The sequence below is a fragment of the Corylus avellana genome, chromosome 10 (assembly GCF_965113065.1).
Source record: "Corylus avellana chromosome 10, dhCorAvel1.hap1.2, whole genome shotgun sequence".
Lineage (NCBI taxonomy): Eukaryota > Viridiplantae > Streptophyta > Magnoliopsida > Fagales > Betulaceae > Corylus > Corylus avellana.
The window spans coordinates 5,591,445-5,611,047 of record NC_142499.1 but is presented as its reverse complement, the minus strand read 5'-3'; the positions used below and the strand labels follow the sequence as shown (position 1 = coordinate 5,611,047).

At 34.5% G+C, this 19,603-nt stretch overlaps 1 protein-coding gene across 1 annotated transcript; it reads left to right on the top strand.

Moving 5' to 3' along the window:
- The first annotated feature begins 497 nt into the window (after positions 1-497).
- LOC132161894 (kinesin-like protein KIN-7K, chloroplastic) lies at positions 498-18,803 on the top strand. The gene is made up of 24 exons (XM_059572112.2): positions 498-768; positions 1,411-1,660; positions 1,747-1,844; positions 2,723-2,812; positions 4,663-4,715; positions 5,891-5,956; positions 6,051-6,104; positions 6,275-6,334; positions 8,393-8,471; positions 8,821-8,888; positions 10,579-10,641; positions 10,799-10,903; positions 12,171-12,275; positions 12,430-12,537; positions 12,627-12,773; positions 13,332-13,514; positions 13,751-13,909; positions 15,285-15,515; positions 16,652-16,792; positions 16,887-17,012; positions 17,101-17,151; positions 17,403-17,450; positions 17,551-17,754; positions 18,020-18,803. The coding sequence occupies exons 2-24, from the start codon at positions 1,413-1,415 to the stop codon at positions 18,566-18,568; spliced, it is 3,036 nt and encodes a 1,011-aa protein (XP_059428095.2). The 5' UTR covers positions 498-768; positions 1,411-1,412; the 3' UTR covers positions 18,569-18,803.
- Positions 18,804-19,603: the final 800 nt, after the last annotated feature.

Genomic DNA, 19,603 nt, shown 5'->3' with positions numbered 1-19,603 from the left:
CCAAATAAAAGAAAGACAAAAAATAGATAGGGTTGCTTCAAACATTTTTTTCATATTTTATTTTATTTTATTTTTTAAAAATAAATAAGGCAAAAGTTGGACTTTTGTTGGGCAAAAAAGTTGAGTCCCTATCATTCCTCCCTTCCGAATTTCGGGTTGGCAAAATCATCCTGTTATGTACAGGTGGCAAATTCCTATTTGCCGTACTCTCGCTCCTCTGGCTCATCGCGTACAATTCCCGTCTGTAACTATCGCGACGCAACACAGCACGGTCGCTCAAAAAAGAAATTAAAAAAAAAAAGAAAAAAAAAAGAAAAGAAAAAAAAGAAAAAAGAAAAAAAAAAACAGAGAAAGAAAACCGAGAATCGTGGAAATATTACACTACCCCACTATTTCGGTATCCTATAACACTGCTTTGTGTCACAATCACTCGGAAAGTCTTTCTCCAAGTATATGAAGGAGTATTTAATTTAATTTAATTTTTCTGTGTCTAAAAAAGGTGGGATTGAAAAATGCGGTTAGCCTTTGCCCTTTGATGGAGGGCATCACTTCCAAGGCAAGCAAGAAAAGCTAACCGAATTAGAAAATTGCCTCTAATCTCTTTCTTTTTTTCTTTTTTTTTTTTCTCTCTGACTGATTAGCTCACTTGGCTCGCTCACTCAGTCTTAGATCTGACTCTCTGAGCTCGAAGAAGATCTTCCTCTAATCTCTATAAAGCTCACTTTTTCTGCACATTACTCGATTTGGTCCGTCTGATTTCTTTTAAAGGTAACCGTCGAATCCTTTTTATATTATCTTCACACGCTCTGTTTGGTTCCCGAGAAAATGGAGGAAAGGAAGGGGAAAGAGAATTCCGAGCTTCTTGTTGTTGCATGTTTCAAAAGTTGGGAGGTTTGACCGAGGAATTACTTGTGTCAAGCTCTTTATAGCTTGTTTTTCCTACGTTTCGCGGCAAGGACGGGCTTTAACATTTTTTTTTTTTTTTTTTTCTAAATTCATGTACCTTTTCTCCATCTCTCTCTCCTTGTTTTGCTGCTTGATTTGAGAATTATTTTCCCTACATTCTGTTTGGTTGCTCGGAAAATGGAGGAAAGCAGAGTTTGCACAATTAAAGAATTAGAAAAGGTCAATTCAACTAATCCTAGGAGTTATAAACAGAGCTCAAATTTTGAAGTTGGTTCAGATTAATTATGAAGTAATTTTTAGTAGTCATTATGTTGAAGGATTCAATTGGAGCACAAGTTTTATGACTCAAATTCTAGTTACACTCATCCCCCCCTACATTTTCTCGTTGATTGATTGGAGGCTTAGACGAACGTAACATTTTGGAGAATCAGACTTTGAACTTGCTTCTGATTGAATTCGAAGTTGATTTTTATTTCGTTGTGTTGAATGATTGTCTTGAAGTAGTAATGGCGTCAAAGCAAAGATCGAAATTGAAGAAATTGACTTCGAGCGGCTCTAAAGCTGCTAATACTCCTTCATCTTCAACTACGTCATCTTCGAAGCAGTATGTGGACACATCTATTGATGGCCAGAGTTCTCCAGCATCTTCATCAGCTCGAAGTAAGCCTCAGTACTTTTACACAGAGAGTTTACCTTTGGATACAGAGAGATCCAAAGAAAATGTCACAGTGACGGTTCGGTTTCGTCCTCTAAGGTGCGTTTCACTTTTTCAAACTGTATTTTGTTAGTAAATTCTATTGTTGAGTGCTTTTAGTTGATTTTGGTCCGTCTTTGGAATAGTCCAAGGGAAATCCGTCAAGGAGAGGAGATTGCATGGTATGCAGATGGTGAAACTGTTGTGCGGAATGAGCATAACCCATCAATAGCTTATGCATATGGTAAATTATATAAACCTTGGTAAATTCTAGTATCACATTGTCGTTCCTATTTATAAATTTTGTACAGTAAATGAAATTAATAATGAAAATCCCATGCTCTTTAAGGTTTGATGAGTAGATAGTTGAAGAAAACTTGAGGCGCTAGATAACTTTTATGTTTGTCTCTTATTTAATTTCAGAGACATCACATTTTGCAACAAGTTATATAGAGAAGAGAAAATACCTTGGAAAATTTTGCAATGCTGCAACTGGAGATAATTGGACATTTAGTTTAATACTATTCCATATGTCATGAAATTGTGAAAAATATTTCCAATTTTTTTTTGGTCATGGTGGTGAAGGTCTAACGATATGTGTAGGTGTGGGGTGAGGTTTGGGGTGTGTATGGCTGGTAACATAGGTTCATCCCCCGTTGAATCATTTAATATCCATGTATGAACCAGTTTGTACAAGAACCTTATTTTCTGTTTTACTTTAATCCTTGTCTGGCGTTATTATAATTCTGTCGTTGTATGTAGTATGTCTATTCTTCATTCTTCTAGGAATTCTAAAAGTGGTTAGTTTTGGATATGACCAGCTTTAGTATTTTGAACTTTGCTTTGCAATATTACATTTTACATAATGATTCAACAATTTTGTTGAGCTGACCTTGTTTCAAGTTGTGTGAAATTAAAACAGTTCATTGCTGTGAGTCAAATACATAATTTTGTGGTTATTTGCTCAGCTGTGTTTTTTTAATTATTTATTATAGAGTGTTATCTTCTCTTTTCTTCAAGGAACAAGTTTCAATCAAATGTGGTATTATTATACTTATTTAAGTTAATCCGTGATATGGAATTTTGTGTCTCACTTCATTGGTTTCTATTCCATGTTTCTAGATCGAGTATTTGGCCCTACTACAACAACTCGTCATGTCTATGATGTTGCTGCTCAGCATGTTGTTAGTGGCTCTATGGAAGGAATCAATGGTAAATAATAGTATAGAATCCCATTTAACATTTTCTTTATTATTTTCAGCTTTCACCAATGTTTAACTTCTATCCAAGTGTCAACATCATTACTATTTCTTTCGCTATCTATTATGAACTCATAGTCTGATCTAGATGCTCTAAAATGTAGTTATGATTATTTTGAGTGTTGTGAATGCACATGTGAATGTTATGTCCCACATTGAGAAAAAAAAAGAAAGAAAGTGAGTAATTAATATACCTAAATGGACCCAAGCCCATTAGCTTAAGCTTTTGGACTAAAGTGATGTCCAAATATATTTATATTAATGTACTCTTGGTGGACTTCCTAGGCAATTCTCTTCCTCACTATTGGTATTAGAGCTATGGTTAGCTTCCACTTAAACGAGTGTCTTGGTCTTTGACACTTTTGGTTCCGGTAAAGATTGTGGATGGCTTTTGGAGCTAAGTTGCATTATGTGGCCTGCAGTTGGTGCAACTCTTATATGTGTGACACTCTTGGATTTGTAAAAGGACTCACATGCAAGGGGTAGTTGGGTCAATGTGAAAGAAACTCACACGTGAGGGGGAGATTTACTGTGAGTGTTATGTCCCCCATTGAGAAAAATAATAAAGTGAGTAGTTAATATACCTAAATGGACCCAAGCCCATTGGCTTAAGCTTTTGGGCTAGAGTGGTGTCCAAATATGTATATTAAGATACACTTGGTGGACTCCCTAAGTAATTCTCCCTAACATTGATGCACCATGGAGACGCAACTCACACACAGCTACATTTTCTTGTTGGACAAAATGATAAGCCAAACATATGGCTATTTATTTTATTGGCTCTCATTTTCAATATGATTTTGAAATCTACCATATTCATTTCATTCTAAGCTGTGATTTGTATTAAAGATGAAAAATTGAAAACCCTAGTCATTTGTATTAGTCATTATATTTTCCGTTACTAAATATGGCATGACAAAATACGATACAACTATTCAACTCTTGGATGCAGTGATCCATGAGAATTATATGTTAACCAATGAGATTATGCACTTGGACTTTTTGGATTAGTTCCTCACTGTTTTATAATCTTCGACTAAACTTGAAAAATGCTTCGGGCTTTCACCTTCCCCTCCTAGCTTTATTGTGAGCATACTTACTTTTACTTGCTGGGGTGGGTTCTGGACCATCTTAATCTCCAGATATTTGAGGGTGCATGTCTTAATGCTTAGTTGCTTTAATGTAATTGTGTTGTTGATTTCTGGAAGTAGAATATTAGAAGCGAGCAGTTTGTTGTATGGAAGAAAGCTGGGACATGGATGATTTTTTACCATTGAAGTTGTCGTTGCACTGAACAATCCACTAGTCTTTGGCAAATTATTCACATCAAATATGTATAATTATCTGAATCTTTGGCGAATTATTTGCATCAGAATGTATGAAATTATCTGGTCATTGTTGATTCTTGATCTATGTAGTTTCCTTGATAATTGGTCTTGTCTTGGCATCTATCTTCTTAAAGTGAGCCATGCCAATCCACAGTGCTTGAAGAGCTGTGGCTGAACAATAAATTGTTCACTTCTGGGCACCTCGTGTTGTTGCTTAGGCACCCAAGGCTTTGCCTTGTCAATATTGGACTACCACTGCCTGCCAAGGTTTAAAGTGGTTGTTAGTTGATCTGTTTAGGCGGGTGACAAGTTGAGTATTCCAGTCAAAATTATTTGCAGTTGTATTAAAAGCTGATGGACTAATACTGTTTTGGTTGGCATATGTATTGTTATCTCAATTGCTGATGTCATGTAGTGTACAGTTTAATAATTTAGTCTTTTTTTTTTTTTTTTTTTTTAAAAATTTTTATCGCAGGTACCATTTTTGCATATGGGGTGACAAGCAGTGGGAAGACCCACACTATGCATGTAAGATGATACATTTATGCCCCTCCTTTCCTTACATGTTGTATCTGAAATACATTTGATAATTCATATTCCTTAGATTTGAATATATGTATGTTTAGGAAATCTAAGATATCATATGCCTGCTTTGAATGTTGAAGTAATTTTGAGATCTCTTGCCAAGTCTCACTTTTAAAATTGCTATTCTATGTGAACTGCATTTGTACTATCTCCTTACAGTTCTAATTCCTCACACATGACACATAATATGGGTGACAAGAAATTATGTATAGCCATTACCTTGATGCTTCCAATTTTCCAAAGACACTCATAGATATAGCTTGTCTAAATATGAGGAATTAGACTTGTCTTCTGGGGAAAAAAAAAGGTAATTACTTATGGTCATTACCTCTTGTTGGTGCTATTATTGGCCATCATCTTGATGCTTCCAACATAACCATTTGCATAGCTTGTCCAGTCTTCTATCAGTTGTAATTTGCCATTAATTATACCAAATCAAGGCCAACCTAAAAGTATTGATAGGACCGTGTTTTCTGGAAGAGTTCTTCTTGCTCTCATGTTGTATGACATATATTAGCTGTTCGTTTGGAAGATACTTCACATACAAATATTTGATGATAAGAGTTTCTTAACATTTGGTTATGATACAACCTCATTTTCTAGTTTCTTGTCACTATGTCAATAATTTTGGTTATATGTTTACTGGGAGGATACAGGTTCCAGTATGCTTGCAAATAGAGTTAAAATTGAAGGAAAGAAACATATGCAATCTTATGTTCTTCTCCTAGCTAATGAACTCGGATTGCTTTGAGGCCTTTGATTTAAGTATATTTCCTCTATCTATATCTATATATTTAAAGAATGTTAAGGAGCTAATGTTCATATCTCATGATTCTTTGCCTGTTAGCCATTGTAAATTTGTGATACCATTTTCTAGAAAGTATCATTTTTATTCTAGGTTGTCGTACTTGTTTAGAAATTTTAGAAGGCAAGCTTTTCATAGTTGAGTTTGAATGTCCCTTCCTTTTGTTAAAACTTACATTTTGTGTATGCTGCACTATAACATGTGCTATGTTATATTGTGGGATACCATATAAACAAGAATAATGAAACAATGAGTTTGGATTTAATTGATAGATCTTGCCGGCATGCTTATAGAGTACATATACCAATTGCAGGGTGATCAGAGGTCCCCTGGAATTATACCACTGGCAGTGAAGGATGCTTTTAGCATCATCCAAGAGGTACCACATAAGGGATATTAGCATCACAGTAACTTCTATCCATAACTTTTCTAATTACAGAAACTATAGAGTCTGACATGTATTTATGCCCCAGACTCCAAATCGAGAGTTTCTTCTTCGCGTGTCATACTTGGAGATCTACAATGAGGTGAGCTTCTTGCCATTCTCTATTAATTTTTATTTTTTTGGTATATGATGCTTTGAATAAATGTTCACTGATTTATAGTTTTCTAAGATGCATATGTCCAATATATTCTAATGATGCGGCTTTTATTTTTCCAATGACTTCACTATCCTTTAAGGTTTCCTTCATTTCAGGTTATTAATGACTTGTTGAACCCAGCAGGACAGAATTTAAGAATTAGAGAGGACGCTCAGGTAGTTGTTAGTTATATTCTAATCCTTTCTCTTGATATTATCTTCCTTGTTGATAACACTGAATAAGTAAAGGTGGTTATTGTTAGGGAGAGAATTGCTTACAGTCCACGAAGAGCATATTAATATACATGTTTGGACACCACTCAAACCTAATGGTGGGTTTGGATCCACTAATGTATATTAAGTACTTTGTTTATTTTTTCTCAATGTGAGATTCAACACTCAAACGTGCACTCACAACATTGAAAAAAAAATAAACAAAGTGAGTAGTTAATATATATATAAGTGGACCGAAAATCATTAGCTTAAGCTTTTGGGTTGGATTGGTGTCTAAACATGTATATTCATGTGCTCTTAGTGGACTTTCTAAGTGATTCTCTCCCTAACAATTGTTGTTATTCTTTTTATTGCTTCTATCGCTTAAGTAATGTAGTATTCAATGCTTAATGATAAAATTTCATCAATCATAGTAACATGGAAAACACCTGGTATTTTTCATTTTTAGCTTTAGAGAATGATATATAGTACTATACACAAACATTATCCACAAGAATATGTTGCTTTTTTAAGCTGCAACATGGCCACCTCACACTTGCACTGGTCTTGAGGTAGGCGTCCTTTGAGGTGCGCTTGTATCACAGTCCCTTTTTCATGGCCATCATTTTTTCTGTTTCTCTCAGTGTTAAACCACTGAACTGTTGCATTTATTTCTCCACTACTTTCTAGTGCATTATGCTTTTGCTTTCTTCTGGTAAAAACGGAATCAAAGGAATATAAATTGGCTTCCAAGGTGTCACAGTCCTACAAGCACAGGTGGTTGGCGACTAACTAAAGTTGGCAATGACTTGTGACTGGTGGCTCCAGAGACATAAATTAGACAGGACTTTAGAGCATGTGGCTCAATGTGCTCTTGGTGTTTGGTTAGTGGTAGAGTGTCGTGGCATAGGGTGCATTGAATAAACTGAGCTGTGTAACCTGTATGGTTGAAACTCAATAGGATATCTTGGGAGTAAAAGTTCCCTATTTAAGTTAAAAGGAGCATATGTGTAAGAACTACATTATAAACCATAATAAAGCTTAGTTGAGAGCATCCCTTAGCGTTGAGGTGGGTTTGTTGTCCTATTCTTGGTTTTTGCCACTGTTTGTGTGACCCTCAGTGCCAGACAAACCCTGTTAGTTGCACAACGTCCAGTATGACCATGTGAAACAATCCTAGGGTACATAACTGGGGATGAGCTGGTTGCAGGAACAAGGTTTTTTTTTGGCTTGGAATGCATTATTCATTTTGGTTTAGGTTATCAAGATCACTCTGTTCATTAAGGTGATCTCTCAGCTTGGATATTTTTTTATCTTTTTTTACCAAGGAAAATAATCTCATTAGAAAACACAAAGTGGCGCAACCCAAATACACAAGAAGTATACTACTTCGGTTTTAGGATAAGTTAGGGTGCCACATGGCCATTTGCTGCTTGGTAATTGGTAATGTCTATTTAGGCTACCAATTTAACTGCTTTCTTCACATAGTTATTGCTTCAGTTGTGATTGCTATGGGTTGTGATAACTATGAAATAGAATTAATTCTAACGCTAATTTCTTGTTGGAGCTTAAGCTTGCCTCTGGTCAACATGAAGGCTATAGATTTCTAAGGTACTAAATTAATTACCCAAGCAATATTTTTTGGGCTCTCAACATTTAAAAGATGGATTTTTCAGCTAGGACGTTATATACCTACACCTACACCATATTCAGAGTTTTTAAATTTTGCCATCTGCTCATGAAGCGATTCTTCTCTCATTCTCTTATTCTTCAAAATGACCTTGCTGCCAAGCATAGCTACTGTTTTGCTTTCAGAGAGACTACAGTACAAATTTTGTTTGACAATGTTGTTAAATAGTCAAAGATACAACACATGCTGTTCTTTCTAACTCTTGCATGCTGAAAGCACTGAATTTCAGAATCAGTACTTTGAATTTTTTATATGGTTTGTTAGTTTGTCTAAAACTTCGTTTCGTAAATGTTAAGAATGAGTGTTATTTATTATTTGATTGCTGGTTGTAGGGCGTCTTTGTTGAAGGAATAAAGGAAGAAGTTGTATTATCCCCTGCTCATGCCCTTTCCCTTATTGCTGCTGGAGAAGGTAAAATCTGTTGTTATGTTTTGTTATACAATGTAGGCCAAAAGAAAAAAGAGTCAATTATTATTGCTGAATGATTTATTAAAATCTGTTATGTATGAATAGCTTGTTCTCAAAAGTGAACTGGTGCCTTGTCAAAACAAATTTGTGACAGGTTTATCAGTAAACATACCAAAAGACAAAAATAGGTGTATATCTTTTGATTCTGGTAGAGTTATTTGAGAAACTGAAATAATCTAGTTTGCTTGTCTTGTCAATTAAGGGTGTTAGCCCACTTTGTACCCCCTTTTGTGACACCATTAATAAAATTATGTTCATGATTTTTTTATTAAATTTTAGTTTTTAATGACAGAGCACAGACATGTGGGATCCACAAATTTTAATTTACTCAGCAGCAGGAGCCATACAATATTTACGCTGGTATTTTTTTTTTCACTATCTCAGTGGAAGCATAGTGTAGCTTTAATTTATTGTTGCATTTCAGTTGCTGTTTCTTATAGTCATTCTAACTTGTTTTCTTGGCGTTTTATGTTAAGACTGCTTTTTTTCACATTTTCTTGATATATATGGACAAATAGATAAACGTACAAGCACAAACACCCACACATGTACACCCCCCACGGGTATCCACCTTCTTGCATGCAGAAATGCACAAATAATAATATTTATAAATGTAAACATGTCTATCATGTATATGGGCGACTACCTTACTGGCCATCAAATGATGCGGCTTGTCAATTCTATTCTTGACTGAGATTTGTTGCTGGAACACTTCTGTTCATCGTGTATAACTTAGATAGAGAAAATGGGGGACTTGTAATACTTCTTTTAAGACAATATTCTGATTATTTTTTGTTCATAAGAAAATTTAAGTCAATTGTTCTTATCAAACTTATCATGGAGATCCTTAATCACCTTGAATTCAAAGCTTCCTTTAATTCATTAGAGCCAATTATGTTTTTGCAAGATTTCTGCATTCCTAAGTTTTTTAAAACTTTATTATTTCTTTTTCGACATTATAATTATCAGTTAACATCATAATTCTGTCACCATGTTTCTCAAGATTTCTACATTCCTTTACTACTTTAACAGTTTTTTTTTTTTTTTTTTTTCTCGTGAATGGGCAAACCTCTCAAGGAAGCTTCAACTAGGAAGAGAAAAAAGAAAAAGAACAACACATCATCTACCTGTTTTCTTAAATTGCTTAAAGTACCTCTTCATCTGCGTTTTTTGGCATGATCAGCCAAATAATTTTCAGTTCCTACTGCATTGATCTTTTATCTGATATAATTGCTTAGAAGCAATGTTTTATTTATTTATTTATTTTATAAGTAATTGTAGTTTATTAAAAAGCGTGAAAGGCGCGTCCTAAATATACAAAAAGTATTCAAGAAATACATACACCTAGCTAAAACAAGAAAAAAGATCAATAAAATGAGAAAGGATATTGTAGTTAAGTCTAACATCAAATAACCCTTTGTTGGAAGGTACCCAACAAAGTTTGTCTTCACCACTCTGTCTCAATCTAAAGGAATACAACAAATCAAACAACCCTTTCTTAGTAGCATTCTATCATTAGATTACATTTGTTTCTCCTTTTGGATTCTACCACCAATTCCTGATTATTAACTATTAGTTCAGAGCTCTCCTCCCTACTTATGTTTATTACCACTAACATTTTTTTTTGTGGTTGAGTTCTCTTTTTGGTATGACTTTGCAATTAGTGCATGTTATTGTTTAAACCTCCTAGTGAGCATCTAATAACATTTGTGGTTGAGTTCTCTTTTTGGTATGACTTTGCAACTAGTGCATGTTATTGTTTAACCCTCCTAGTGTGTATAGACTATTATTTTACTGTTTTAAAATCTTATTAGATGCACACCTCTCCTTTGTTATTCTTCTTTTTTCATTTGTTCAATTATCATATGAAATGATATTGCTTCCTAATTTTGAAGCACAGGATACCATTATATGTAGACATTTTACCCATTTTCTGTTCAATTAAGTACAAGCCATATCATCTTCCAGTGATATCATTTCATTGTTTACATATTTGTTTTTGGTTTTTCTCCTCTCTAACTTGATATTTCTTTCACTACCTTGTTAACAGACAATTGAGAGCAGTCCATGTGGTGAAAATAGTGAAGGGGAAGCTGTAAGCCTGTCACAACTGGTAATTGTTCAACATTACTTTGACTACTTGTTTCTTTTTCTGGTTTCTGTAGGAATCTATTTGACCTCCTTAGTTCCATATTTCACTCAAAAAATTGAATCTGTTGTTGTGTATTACAAATGTATATAACTTTTTTACATTTTACTTATACCTGCAGAACCTCATCGATCTGGCAGGTTCTGAGAGCTCAAAAGCAGAAACTACTGGTGTGAGACGGAAAGAAGGATCCTATATTAATAAGAGTCTCCTAACACTTGGAACTGTGAGGCCTCAAACATTGTGTTGGTCAAGCATTTTTGGTGTTCAGAGTGCTATTCATTTGCTTATCATTTTGTTGTTATTATCGTTAATATTGGTTTTGATCTTTGGCTCTGATTACCTTCTAGATTTATCAGTTGTGAACTTTGCTTTGTTACTACCATGTTTGAGTGAGATAGAGATTTTGTTTCTGGCTCCTAGTTTTATTGTTTTGATGGATATTGAAGATCCTTTCTCATAAAAAAACCAAACACAGAACCGCCAGTGAGATTCTATGCACAACTCATTGTAGTAATTAATTGTAACTTTTGTTTCAAGTCAGGGCTTTTATAAATTATAACTATATTTTATCAGTAGCCTTAATGTAAAAATTATGTCACTAGGCGTTTATTCTTCTTTATGGACATTCACAGTAAATGATATCTTGAAAAAATGATATTATTTTTCCCCTCCCCTTGGGGCCAATTGCTTATAAAAAAATGAAATTTTTTTTGTAGGATTTTTTTTTTTTTTTTTTTTTTCTCTTGACCTGATTTCGGAAATATGATACATTTAAAATATGAAAATATATAAGAGAAATATTTGTTTGAGATTTGATTAATATGTTGTGTGACATCGCGAAATTGTTTCAACTAGCCAAATTGAAAGTTGCTTTGTTTTACAAGTGAGCAGGAAATAGGTCTTCATTTATAGTCACATATTAGAGGAACTAAAAAAAAAAAGAAAGAAGCTTAGCAATAGATCTTGGACGTGAAATTTCTTCACTTTGGATTTGAAATCCATTGCATAGGACAAGGCCACTTCCCTTATTATTCAACTCCCACAAACCCACACAACAATTTCAATTGGTGAGTTTTACATTGATCACATGCTGTTTAAACAGATTGATTGAGCATGGAACTGATCTCTTGTCCTCTCTCTCTCTCTCTCTCCCTCACACACACACACACACACACCCAAAGCCACACAGGACACACTGTCTCTCTTCTGGTTTGATCCTTGCCATATTTCTATATTTCTTACCAAAGATTAATTCTCAGCATAATTCTATATTTCTTATTTTAGTTAGTTCGCATCTGATTATGTCTGAAACATCGTTTCATATTTTGATATGTACTTTACTTTCTTGTTTTTGCTCATTGTGCAGTTCTTCTTCTTTCTTTCTTTCTTTATTTTTAACTGTCTTGTCGTAGTTCTTGTATTTCATCTTATAATAGTATGTTGTACGAAATATGCTTATCTGGAAATGTAATTATTTGTGCTTGTCATAGGTTATATCTAAGTTAACAGATGCGAGAGCTACTCATATACCATACAGAGACTCTAAATTGACCAGACTTCTTCAGTCCTCACTAAGTGGTCATGGACGTGTATCAGTAAGGCTTCTCATATATATTTTGTAGGAACTGGGTGAATGATATGATAATTGTAATATGACATAATGTGGCAGCTATTGCTTTTAATAAACAAATGTCTACTTGCAAATTCGAGTTTTATTTATTCGTTTATCTTTGTTGTCTGAGATTGCAGCTTATTTGCACTGTCACTCCTTCATCAAGCAGTTCAGAAGAGACACATAATACGCTGAAATTTGCACACCGTGCCAAACACATTGAAATCCAAGCAGCACAAAACAAGGCATATTCATCTTTTTTATTCTTTTGAACTGTCTGTACTTTTCAAAGTCTCTTCTTTGTACTAATAGGAGGTAATTTCCGAGCCTGCAGATTATTGATGAGAAATCACTTATCAAAAAATATCAAAATGAGATTCGTTCTTTAAAGGAAGAGTTAGATCAGTTGAAGAAGGGTATTGTTACAGTTCCTCAACTGAAAGATACTGGAGAAGATGACTTTGTGCTCTTAAAACAAAAGGTACAGTTGAACCACTGTAGTTGATTTTGGGGGGTTTTCTAGGACTTCAGTTTTTTTCTTTTCGTAGTCTTTTACTTTTATGTTTGATCTCACTGAAAGTTTTGCTTCTGCCCACATTTTTGCCACTTTGGATATCTCCTTACTTACTTTACGACTTCATCCTCTGGAGTTCAATGTTAACTGAGGATACTCTTTGTTGTGTGTGTATTTATTTACTACAGTTTCATAGCTGTACTATGATTGAAGAGAGCTACTACCTTTCACGGGAATAGGATCCTCATTTGAAATGAAGAGTATTCGGTTAGTGTTTTTTAGAGGGGTAAAATTGTCATTTTAATTTTTTGGACAATTTTACCTCTCTAAAATACACTAACTGAATATTCTCCATTCAAATGAAAATGGAGAGGATCCTTTTCCCCTTTCACGTATTTGAGCTAGAATATTTAAATATATGATAGTGGACAGTTTCTTTAGTTTGCTACAGGCACATTCACCATCACTAAACAGAAATGTTAAATGACTTGAACCGTTTCTTTTGGTGTGATGTGGTGTATAAAGCTAGAAGATGGTCAAGTCAAGCTGCAATCACGATTGGAACAAGAAGAAGATGCTAAAGCTGCTTTATTAGGCAGAATTCAACGGTTGACAAAATTAATTTTGGTCTCCTCAAAACCTTCACAGTCATCAAGATTTCCTCACCGATCTAGTCTTAGAAGAAGACATTCCTTTGGGGAAGAGGAGGTATGGCTGAGTCACACCAAATTTTTTTTTTCATCCCTCCAATGTTTTTGTTTTGGTATGAAAACTCTGATAACCTGGGTACATCATATAATTTAGCATTATGCTAGGTGACTAGACTCTATCGCTGTTCACCCTGTTTTTTATTCTGTTTAATCCTCAAATTTATTTGATTTGATAGTATTTACTAAAAGTGAAAAACTATTTGAGCTGATAGTGGTTACTTGTAAAACGTACAGCTAGCATACCTACCACACAAAAGGCGGGACTTGATTTTAGATGATGAAAACATTGATTTGTATGTTTCTCTCGAGGGGAATGCTGAAACCACCGATGATACCCTTAAGGAGGAGAAAAAGACCCGGAAGCATGGGCTGCTAAACTGGTTAAAGCTACGGGTACGTATTGTATAAATCTATGTTTTCTTTTAAAGGTTGATTCTTATCAGTTCAGCGAGTTTTATGAGTTTTTATGCCAGATGGGAAAAAGGTGTTAGGAATAGTGCCCTATACTCCAATTATCTTGTATGACATTTTTTTGTTTTAATGAATAAAATTGTGTAGTCACTAATTTATTTAATGGGCATTTGCCATATAAACTATTTACATGTATATTTTTTAATGATTGTTATTTATCATATATATGTAAGGTCCATATGTTGGATTGAATATGGTTTAAGGTGTGAGTAATGAGATTATCACACAGAAAATCTTAAACCATAAACCTTGATAAATCGTTGTTCGTAGTCAATAATGGAATTTGGCATTCCATTTTATAAGACTATAACACATCAATCATGATAATTTATCATAATCATGTAAAGTAGAGACTTCGGATTGATGCGTTGGTAAGGATACAATGCATTAAACGGACCACGTGAGTTATCATTCTTTTATAACAACTGACAAAAGAATGATGTGAAGCTCACAACTACTTTTAACATTGTTTCTAAATCCTGAAAGGATTGTGAACTCAAATATAAAGTGTAATTCACTTTGATACACTTGGGAGTGAGATCCTCGACAATCAAAATCTCGGTTTGGGTGATCACTTGTACCACTGTGGGAGCACCACTGCTCAGTAAGGAATTCAAAGCCTTTGATTAAATCAAATAGATAAGAAATATCCTCTTGAGATAGATTTAATGGAATTAATTATTTTAGTCTCTGACCGGAACATTTTAGTAAGAGTTACTAAAATAATTATGTATATGGTGAACTGAGATTTCATAGGTACTTTTATAATTAAAGGATTAAATTTGGTGCTCAAGCATAAGAGAGTAGAAAATAAAGAAAGATTTCTCATTTTCCATAATGATAGAAAAAGACATTAAATAAATTTTTATTGTTATTTTCCATGTCCATTAATGCAGCTCATTTTAATCTACTAGTGAACTCCTAGATAAGAAAAATTTGGGAACACTTAAATTCACATTGGAAGTATCCTTTGAAATATTATTCCTGATAATTCCAGCAAAAAAAACTGAGCTCTAATAATCGTTCGTAAAATCACTTGAAGATAATGTATCACCAAAAGCTTAAAACCTGCTTTATGGCCAAGCATTGATGATCTTGATTATTTGTTAGCTCAATAGTCAGCTATGTTTATGGAAGCTCGAAGGTTCAGGTTCTCAACTATGGATGAAACTTATATTCTGTTCATATTCAAATAGTATAAGCTTTCTTTTTCTTTTGCTTTATTTCTTCTGAATTTATTTTCAAATTTTGGAGCTTCTGCAATTTATTTTTTTAATTTATAATTTTTTATTATCAGAAACGAGATAGTGGCTTGGGGACTTTGACAAGCCCCAGTGACAAATCAAGTGGAATAAAATCTATGAGTACACCTTCAACACCTCAAGCAGAAAGTAGTAATCTCCAGACGGAAGCCAGACTTTCCCATTCTCTACTTGCAGAAAGCTCTCCATCTGCGGATCTTTTATCTGATGTGAGGGAGGATAGAGAACTTCATGGGGATAATTTCTTGGGACAAGAAACACCTCTGGTATATGATTGATTGCTTTTCATCATGTAAATTATTTTGGATATGAGGTTCAACATATAAACTCTCTCTGTCCTTTGTGCTCAATTTTAAAATAGTTTACTACAACATCTTGAAAAATCTGAGCTGCACTTTCATCATTATAAGATATTATGAGTACTCACAGGTAGATCAGTCTCCCCCTCCCAGCCCACATGCAAATCCAGGGGAAGGGGAGGGCTTTGTTGCTCAAGTGCTTGAGGGTCAGATGAGCAGAAAACTTGACACTACTTTAGTACTTTATTTCTCTCTTCATATTCTGTTGGATAATTAGCAAAACTTCTTGCCTTTCCATTCATTTATGTGCTTTACCAGTAAGTCCGCTGTTATCAGATCTAGGCCTCCAGCCCAAACATTCTCCATTACCAATCGATTGCCTTAATGAAATTTTAAATTTTCTTTATGTTGTCCTTGAAGTGCATGTCCATGCATAAATGCTGCAGTTAATTATTAAACTACTATTTATTCCAAAAGCTTAAACTAATAGGAAGAGGTAAATTTAATTATTTAATCAACTTTTTAACACTCCCTCTCACGTGTGAGCTCAAACTCCCTTTTAATAGGTGATGCCTAACACGTAAAATATTTAATTTAAATGGGGGGTAATTTGACGGAGTCAAGGTTCGATCCCATAACCTTCAGCTCTGATATCTTGTTAAACTACCATTTATCCTAAAACCTTAAGCTAATACGAAGAAGTAAATTTAATGCAATTGTTGGTTTGCTGTTTGTCTTTATTACCCCATTCAAGTTTCACACTCGATTTTTAATGCCACTTCCTTTTTTTTTATCCCAATTCAAACCTTGTGTCTTATACTGCTTTGATTTTGTGAAATATTTAATTTGTTCTGCCCCTGTAAACATCAGTTTAGCCTCTTTTGGACAACTTTGGGATGTAAGTGTGTAATTTCCTCCTACTTATCAAAAAAAAAAAGTGTGTAATTTCCTCCTAGATCATATGATTTGAAGCTTTTAAGTTCTAAATTTAGAGGCTCTGAGATATTGCAAAATTTTTCAAGGATTCTTTGTGTATGAACACAGGTTTATACTTCCATGTACTTAATTCTTATTTTTTATTTTTTATTTTTTTATTTTGCCAGACTAGCGTAAAATCAATTGATCACATTGAACTTCTAAGGGAGCAGCAAAAGATTTTGTCTGGAGAGGTGGCACTCCATTCAAGTGCGCTGAAGCGGTTGTCTGAGGAGGCCGCAAGAAACCCCCAGAAGGATCAGATTCATGTAATTTCTTGTTACCTTGTCATCTGTCTCTTCAACTGCTGGTATTGTGTTTAAGAAGCAAGAACTTGAATCTTATAGTGCTTTTGCAATGTAGGTGGAGATGAAAAGGCTGAAAGATGAAATCAAGGAGAAGAATGAACAAATAGCTTTTCTGGATAAGCAAATTGCTGATTCCATTAATGCCTCACACAACCAGATGGATCAATTGGAATTATCACAAGTAAGTCTAGCTTTCCTTCTCGTTGCATTGGCAGCTTTCCCTTTTCTCGGAAGTCAAAACTTATGCTGTTTGTTGTTTTATTCTGCAGTCTGTTTCTGTATTGATGGAGCAATTGAATGAGAAGTCCTTTGAACTTGAGGTGATCAAATTTTGTACATCTTGATCCAAGAATTTATTTTTTTAAGCTGTTACACTAAGTACATGTTTGGTACCCATTTGAAAATAGATCGCTTAATTTCTATATATAAGAGTAAAAAAACCTATGTTTTGGTATCAAGGTTATTATGGTGTTTGCAAAGAAATTTAGTCTCCAATAAAGAATTATGATATTTATGTAATGATGTCATTTTCTAAAATCATGGGCATTTGATCATTATTTTTATTTTTCAGGTTAAAGCTGCAGATAATCGTATAATCCAAGAGCAGCTCAACCAAAAGGTACAAGAACCACTTGAACCAAATGATGAGATTTTTTTTTTTTTTTTTTTGGTATCATTAGTCGTGTTATCACTTGAGTACTGATGTTGCCTTCTTTCAGATCGGTGAATGTGAAGGATTGCACGACACAATTGCCTCCTTGAAGCAGCAGCTCTCCGATGCACTAGAGTTAAGAAATTCTAATCCTGCAATCAGTTATTCACAACAATTTACTGAAACAAAGAGCTCCCATGGAGAACTTGGCTCAGACAAAGGGATTGCAACATCGAATGATACAAGCGAAGGGTTGCTTTTACAAGCACAGGTTTCTACCTTCCCCATTATCTAGTGTTAGCTTAGTTCTCAAAACCAAGTAGTGTTTTGCATAACCCTAGCGAAATAATGGACTAAAAATGGGTTTGCTGTCATGGTATTAAATATCCAAACAATGCTGTCAACGATGGCAACTTATATAGTAATTAGTCTAACTTATAAAAAAAATCTTATATAGTAATTAGTCTATATGATAATTTGATGGCTTTTAGTAGTTTCATTTGTCAAGTGGGTCAACATTTCACCTAAATCCGCAGATTGAACAACTGAAACATAGAGTGGAAGAACTGACAGAATCAAAAGAACAGCTAGAGCTTCGGAACCAGAAACTGGCAGAGGAGAGTTCATATGCCAAAGGGTTAGCCTCAGCAGCTGCTGTTGAGCTCAAGGCATTGTCAGAAGAAGTTGCCAAGCTGATGAACCATAATGAGAGACTAGCTGCTGAACTGGCCGCATCTAAGAACTCGCCGGCTCAGCGTAGAACTAGTCCTGCACTCAGAAATGGCCGGAGAGATAGTTACAATAAGCGCAATGATCAAGGTGGGCAAGTCTCGGATATCAAGAGAGAACTGGCCATGAGCAGGGAGAGAGAGGTTTCATATGAAGCTGTTCTTTTAGAGAAGGATCAAAGAGAGGGTGAGCTTCAAAGGAAGGTGGAGGAATCCAAGCAAAGAGAAGCCTATCTGGAAAACGAACTTGCCAACATGTGGGTTCTTGTCGCGAAATTAAAAAAATCCCATGGTGCTGAAATTGATCTTTCTGAGTCAACAAGAGAGACTCAGCGAGTTGATGGTTTTGGTATTTGACATGATCAACCAATGATAATACTAATGGTAACGGTTTTGGGATTTAAAATGATCCCATAATGGACTTGGGCGTCGGATTGGTTTTGAGAGAGGTTTGTAGAGATTGGTGTGCATGGTAGGAAATTCCTGTTTGTGTATATATAACAAATGAAAGCTTTTTTCTTGGCGATTTCCCCACTTATATTGTATCTAAATTCTAACACGAATTTTCTTTTGGTAAATTATACTTTATCCACGTGTGATTAGCATGGCATCATTCATATAATTAAATGGGTAATACATGAACAAATCCGCTCTTTAGGGACCTGTCTAATCCGCTCTTGTCATCCATAGATATATATTTACTAGATTCTCTACTTAGTACACCTCCTTTTAGGTATCTTTAGATTTATCGCAAGTTATAATAAATTTATTTATTAATACGAGCGCTCTAAGTTTCTTTCTATAGATATGCCCTAGGCAATACTTCCTCTCTCCTAAATGGTTTATCCATTTTGAAAAATTCAACTTATATATAGACATTGTTTAATACGTAGTTTTTGAAATAAACTATCAGTTTTTCATATTCTTTAAATAAGTTTAAATGCAAATAAGCTAATGTTCTTTTCCTATTAAAACTGGGAAAAGGGGGAAACTGCGATACAGAGAATTTAGAAGGGCATTCTCCTGCTACTAATACGCACAACAAATATAAAAGGACGAGTAATGAGAATGCTACCAAAAATTCTATTGGCAGCGATTCAAGAAGTAAGTTGATATAGGGGTGAAAAGACGGGCGACTAATAACTAACCGCTAATTGCACTAACCGTTAACTGCTAACTGCTAATTGCTTTTTATAGTTAGCGATTTTAGATTTTTTTAAAACAGCTAATCGTTAGCCACTAACCGCCTATTATATATACATAAATGTGAATATGAAATGTTAAAGATACTTCAATTGGAACCATATATTCAAGAATACACATAATGAAAATAAGATATATGAAAATAAGTACTTACGAAAATATGATGCTGTAAAATTAGATTGAAGAAAC

What these genes read in the sequence shown, in the direction of transcription:
- LOC132161894 (XM_059572112.2), top strand. Translation starts at nt 1,413, where the DNA reads ATGGCGTCAAAGCAAAGATCGAAATTGAAGAAATTGACTTCGAGCGGC. An exon ending in CTCTATGGAAGGAATCAATG is followed by an intron (nt 2,813 to 4,662) that starts GTAAATAATAGT and finishes TTTTTATCGCAG; the next exon opens with GTACCATTTTTGCATATGGG. An exon ending in ACTTGGAGATCTACAATGAG is followed by an intron (nt 6,105 to 6,274) that starts GTGAGCTTCTTG and finishes CCTTCATTTCAG; the next exon opens with GTTATTAATGACTTGTTGAA.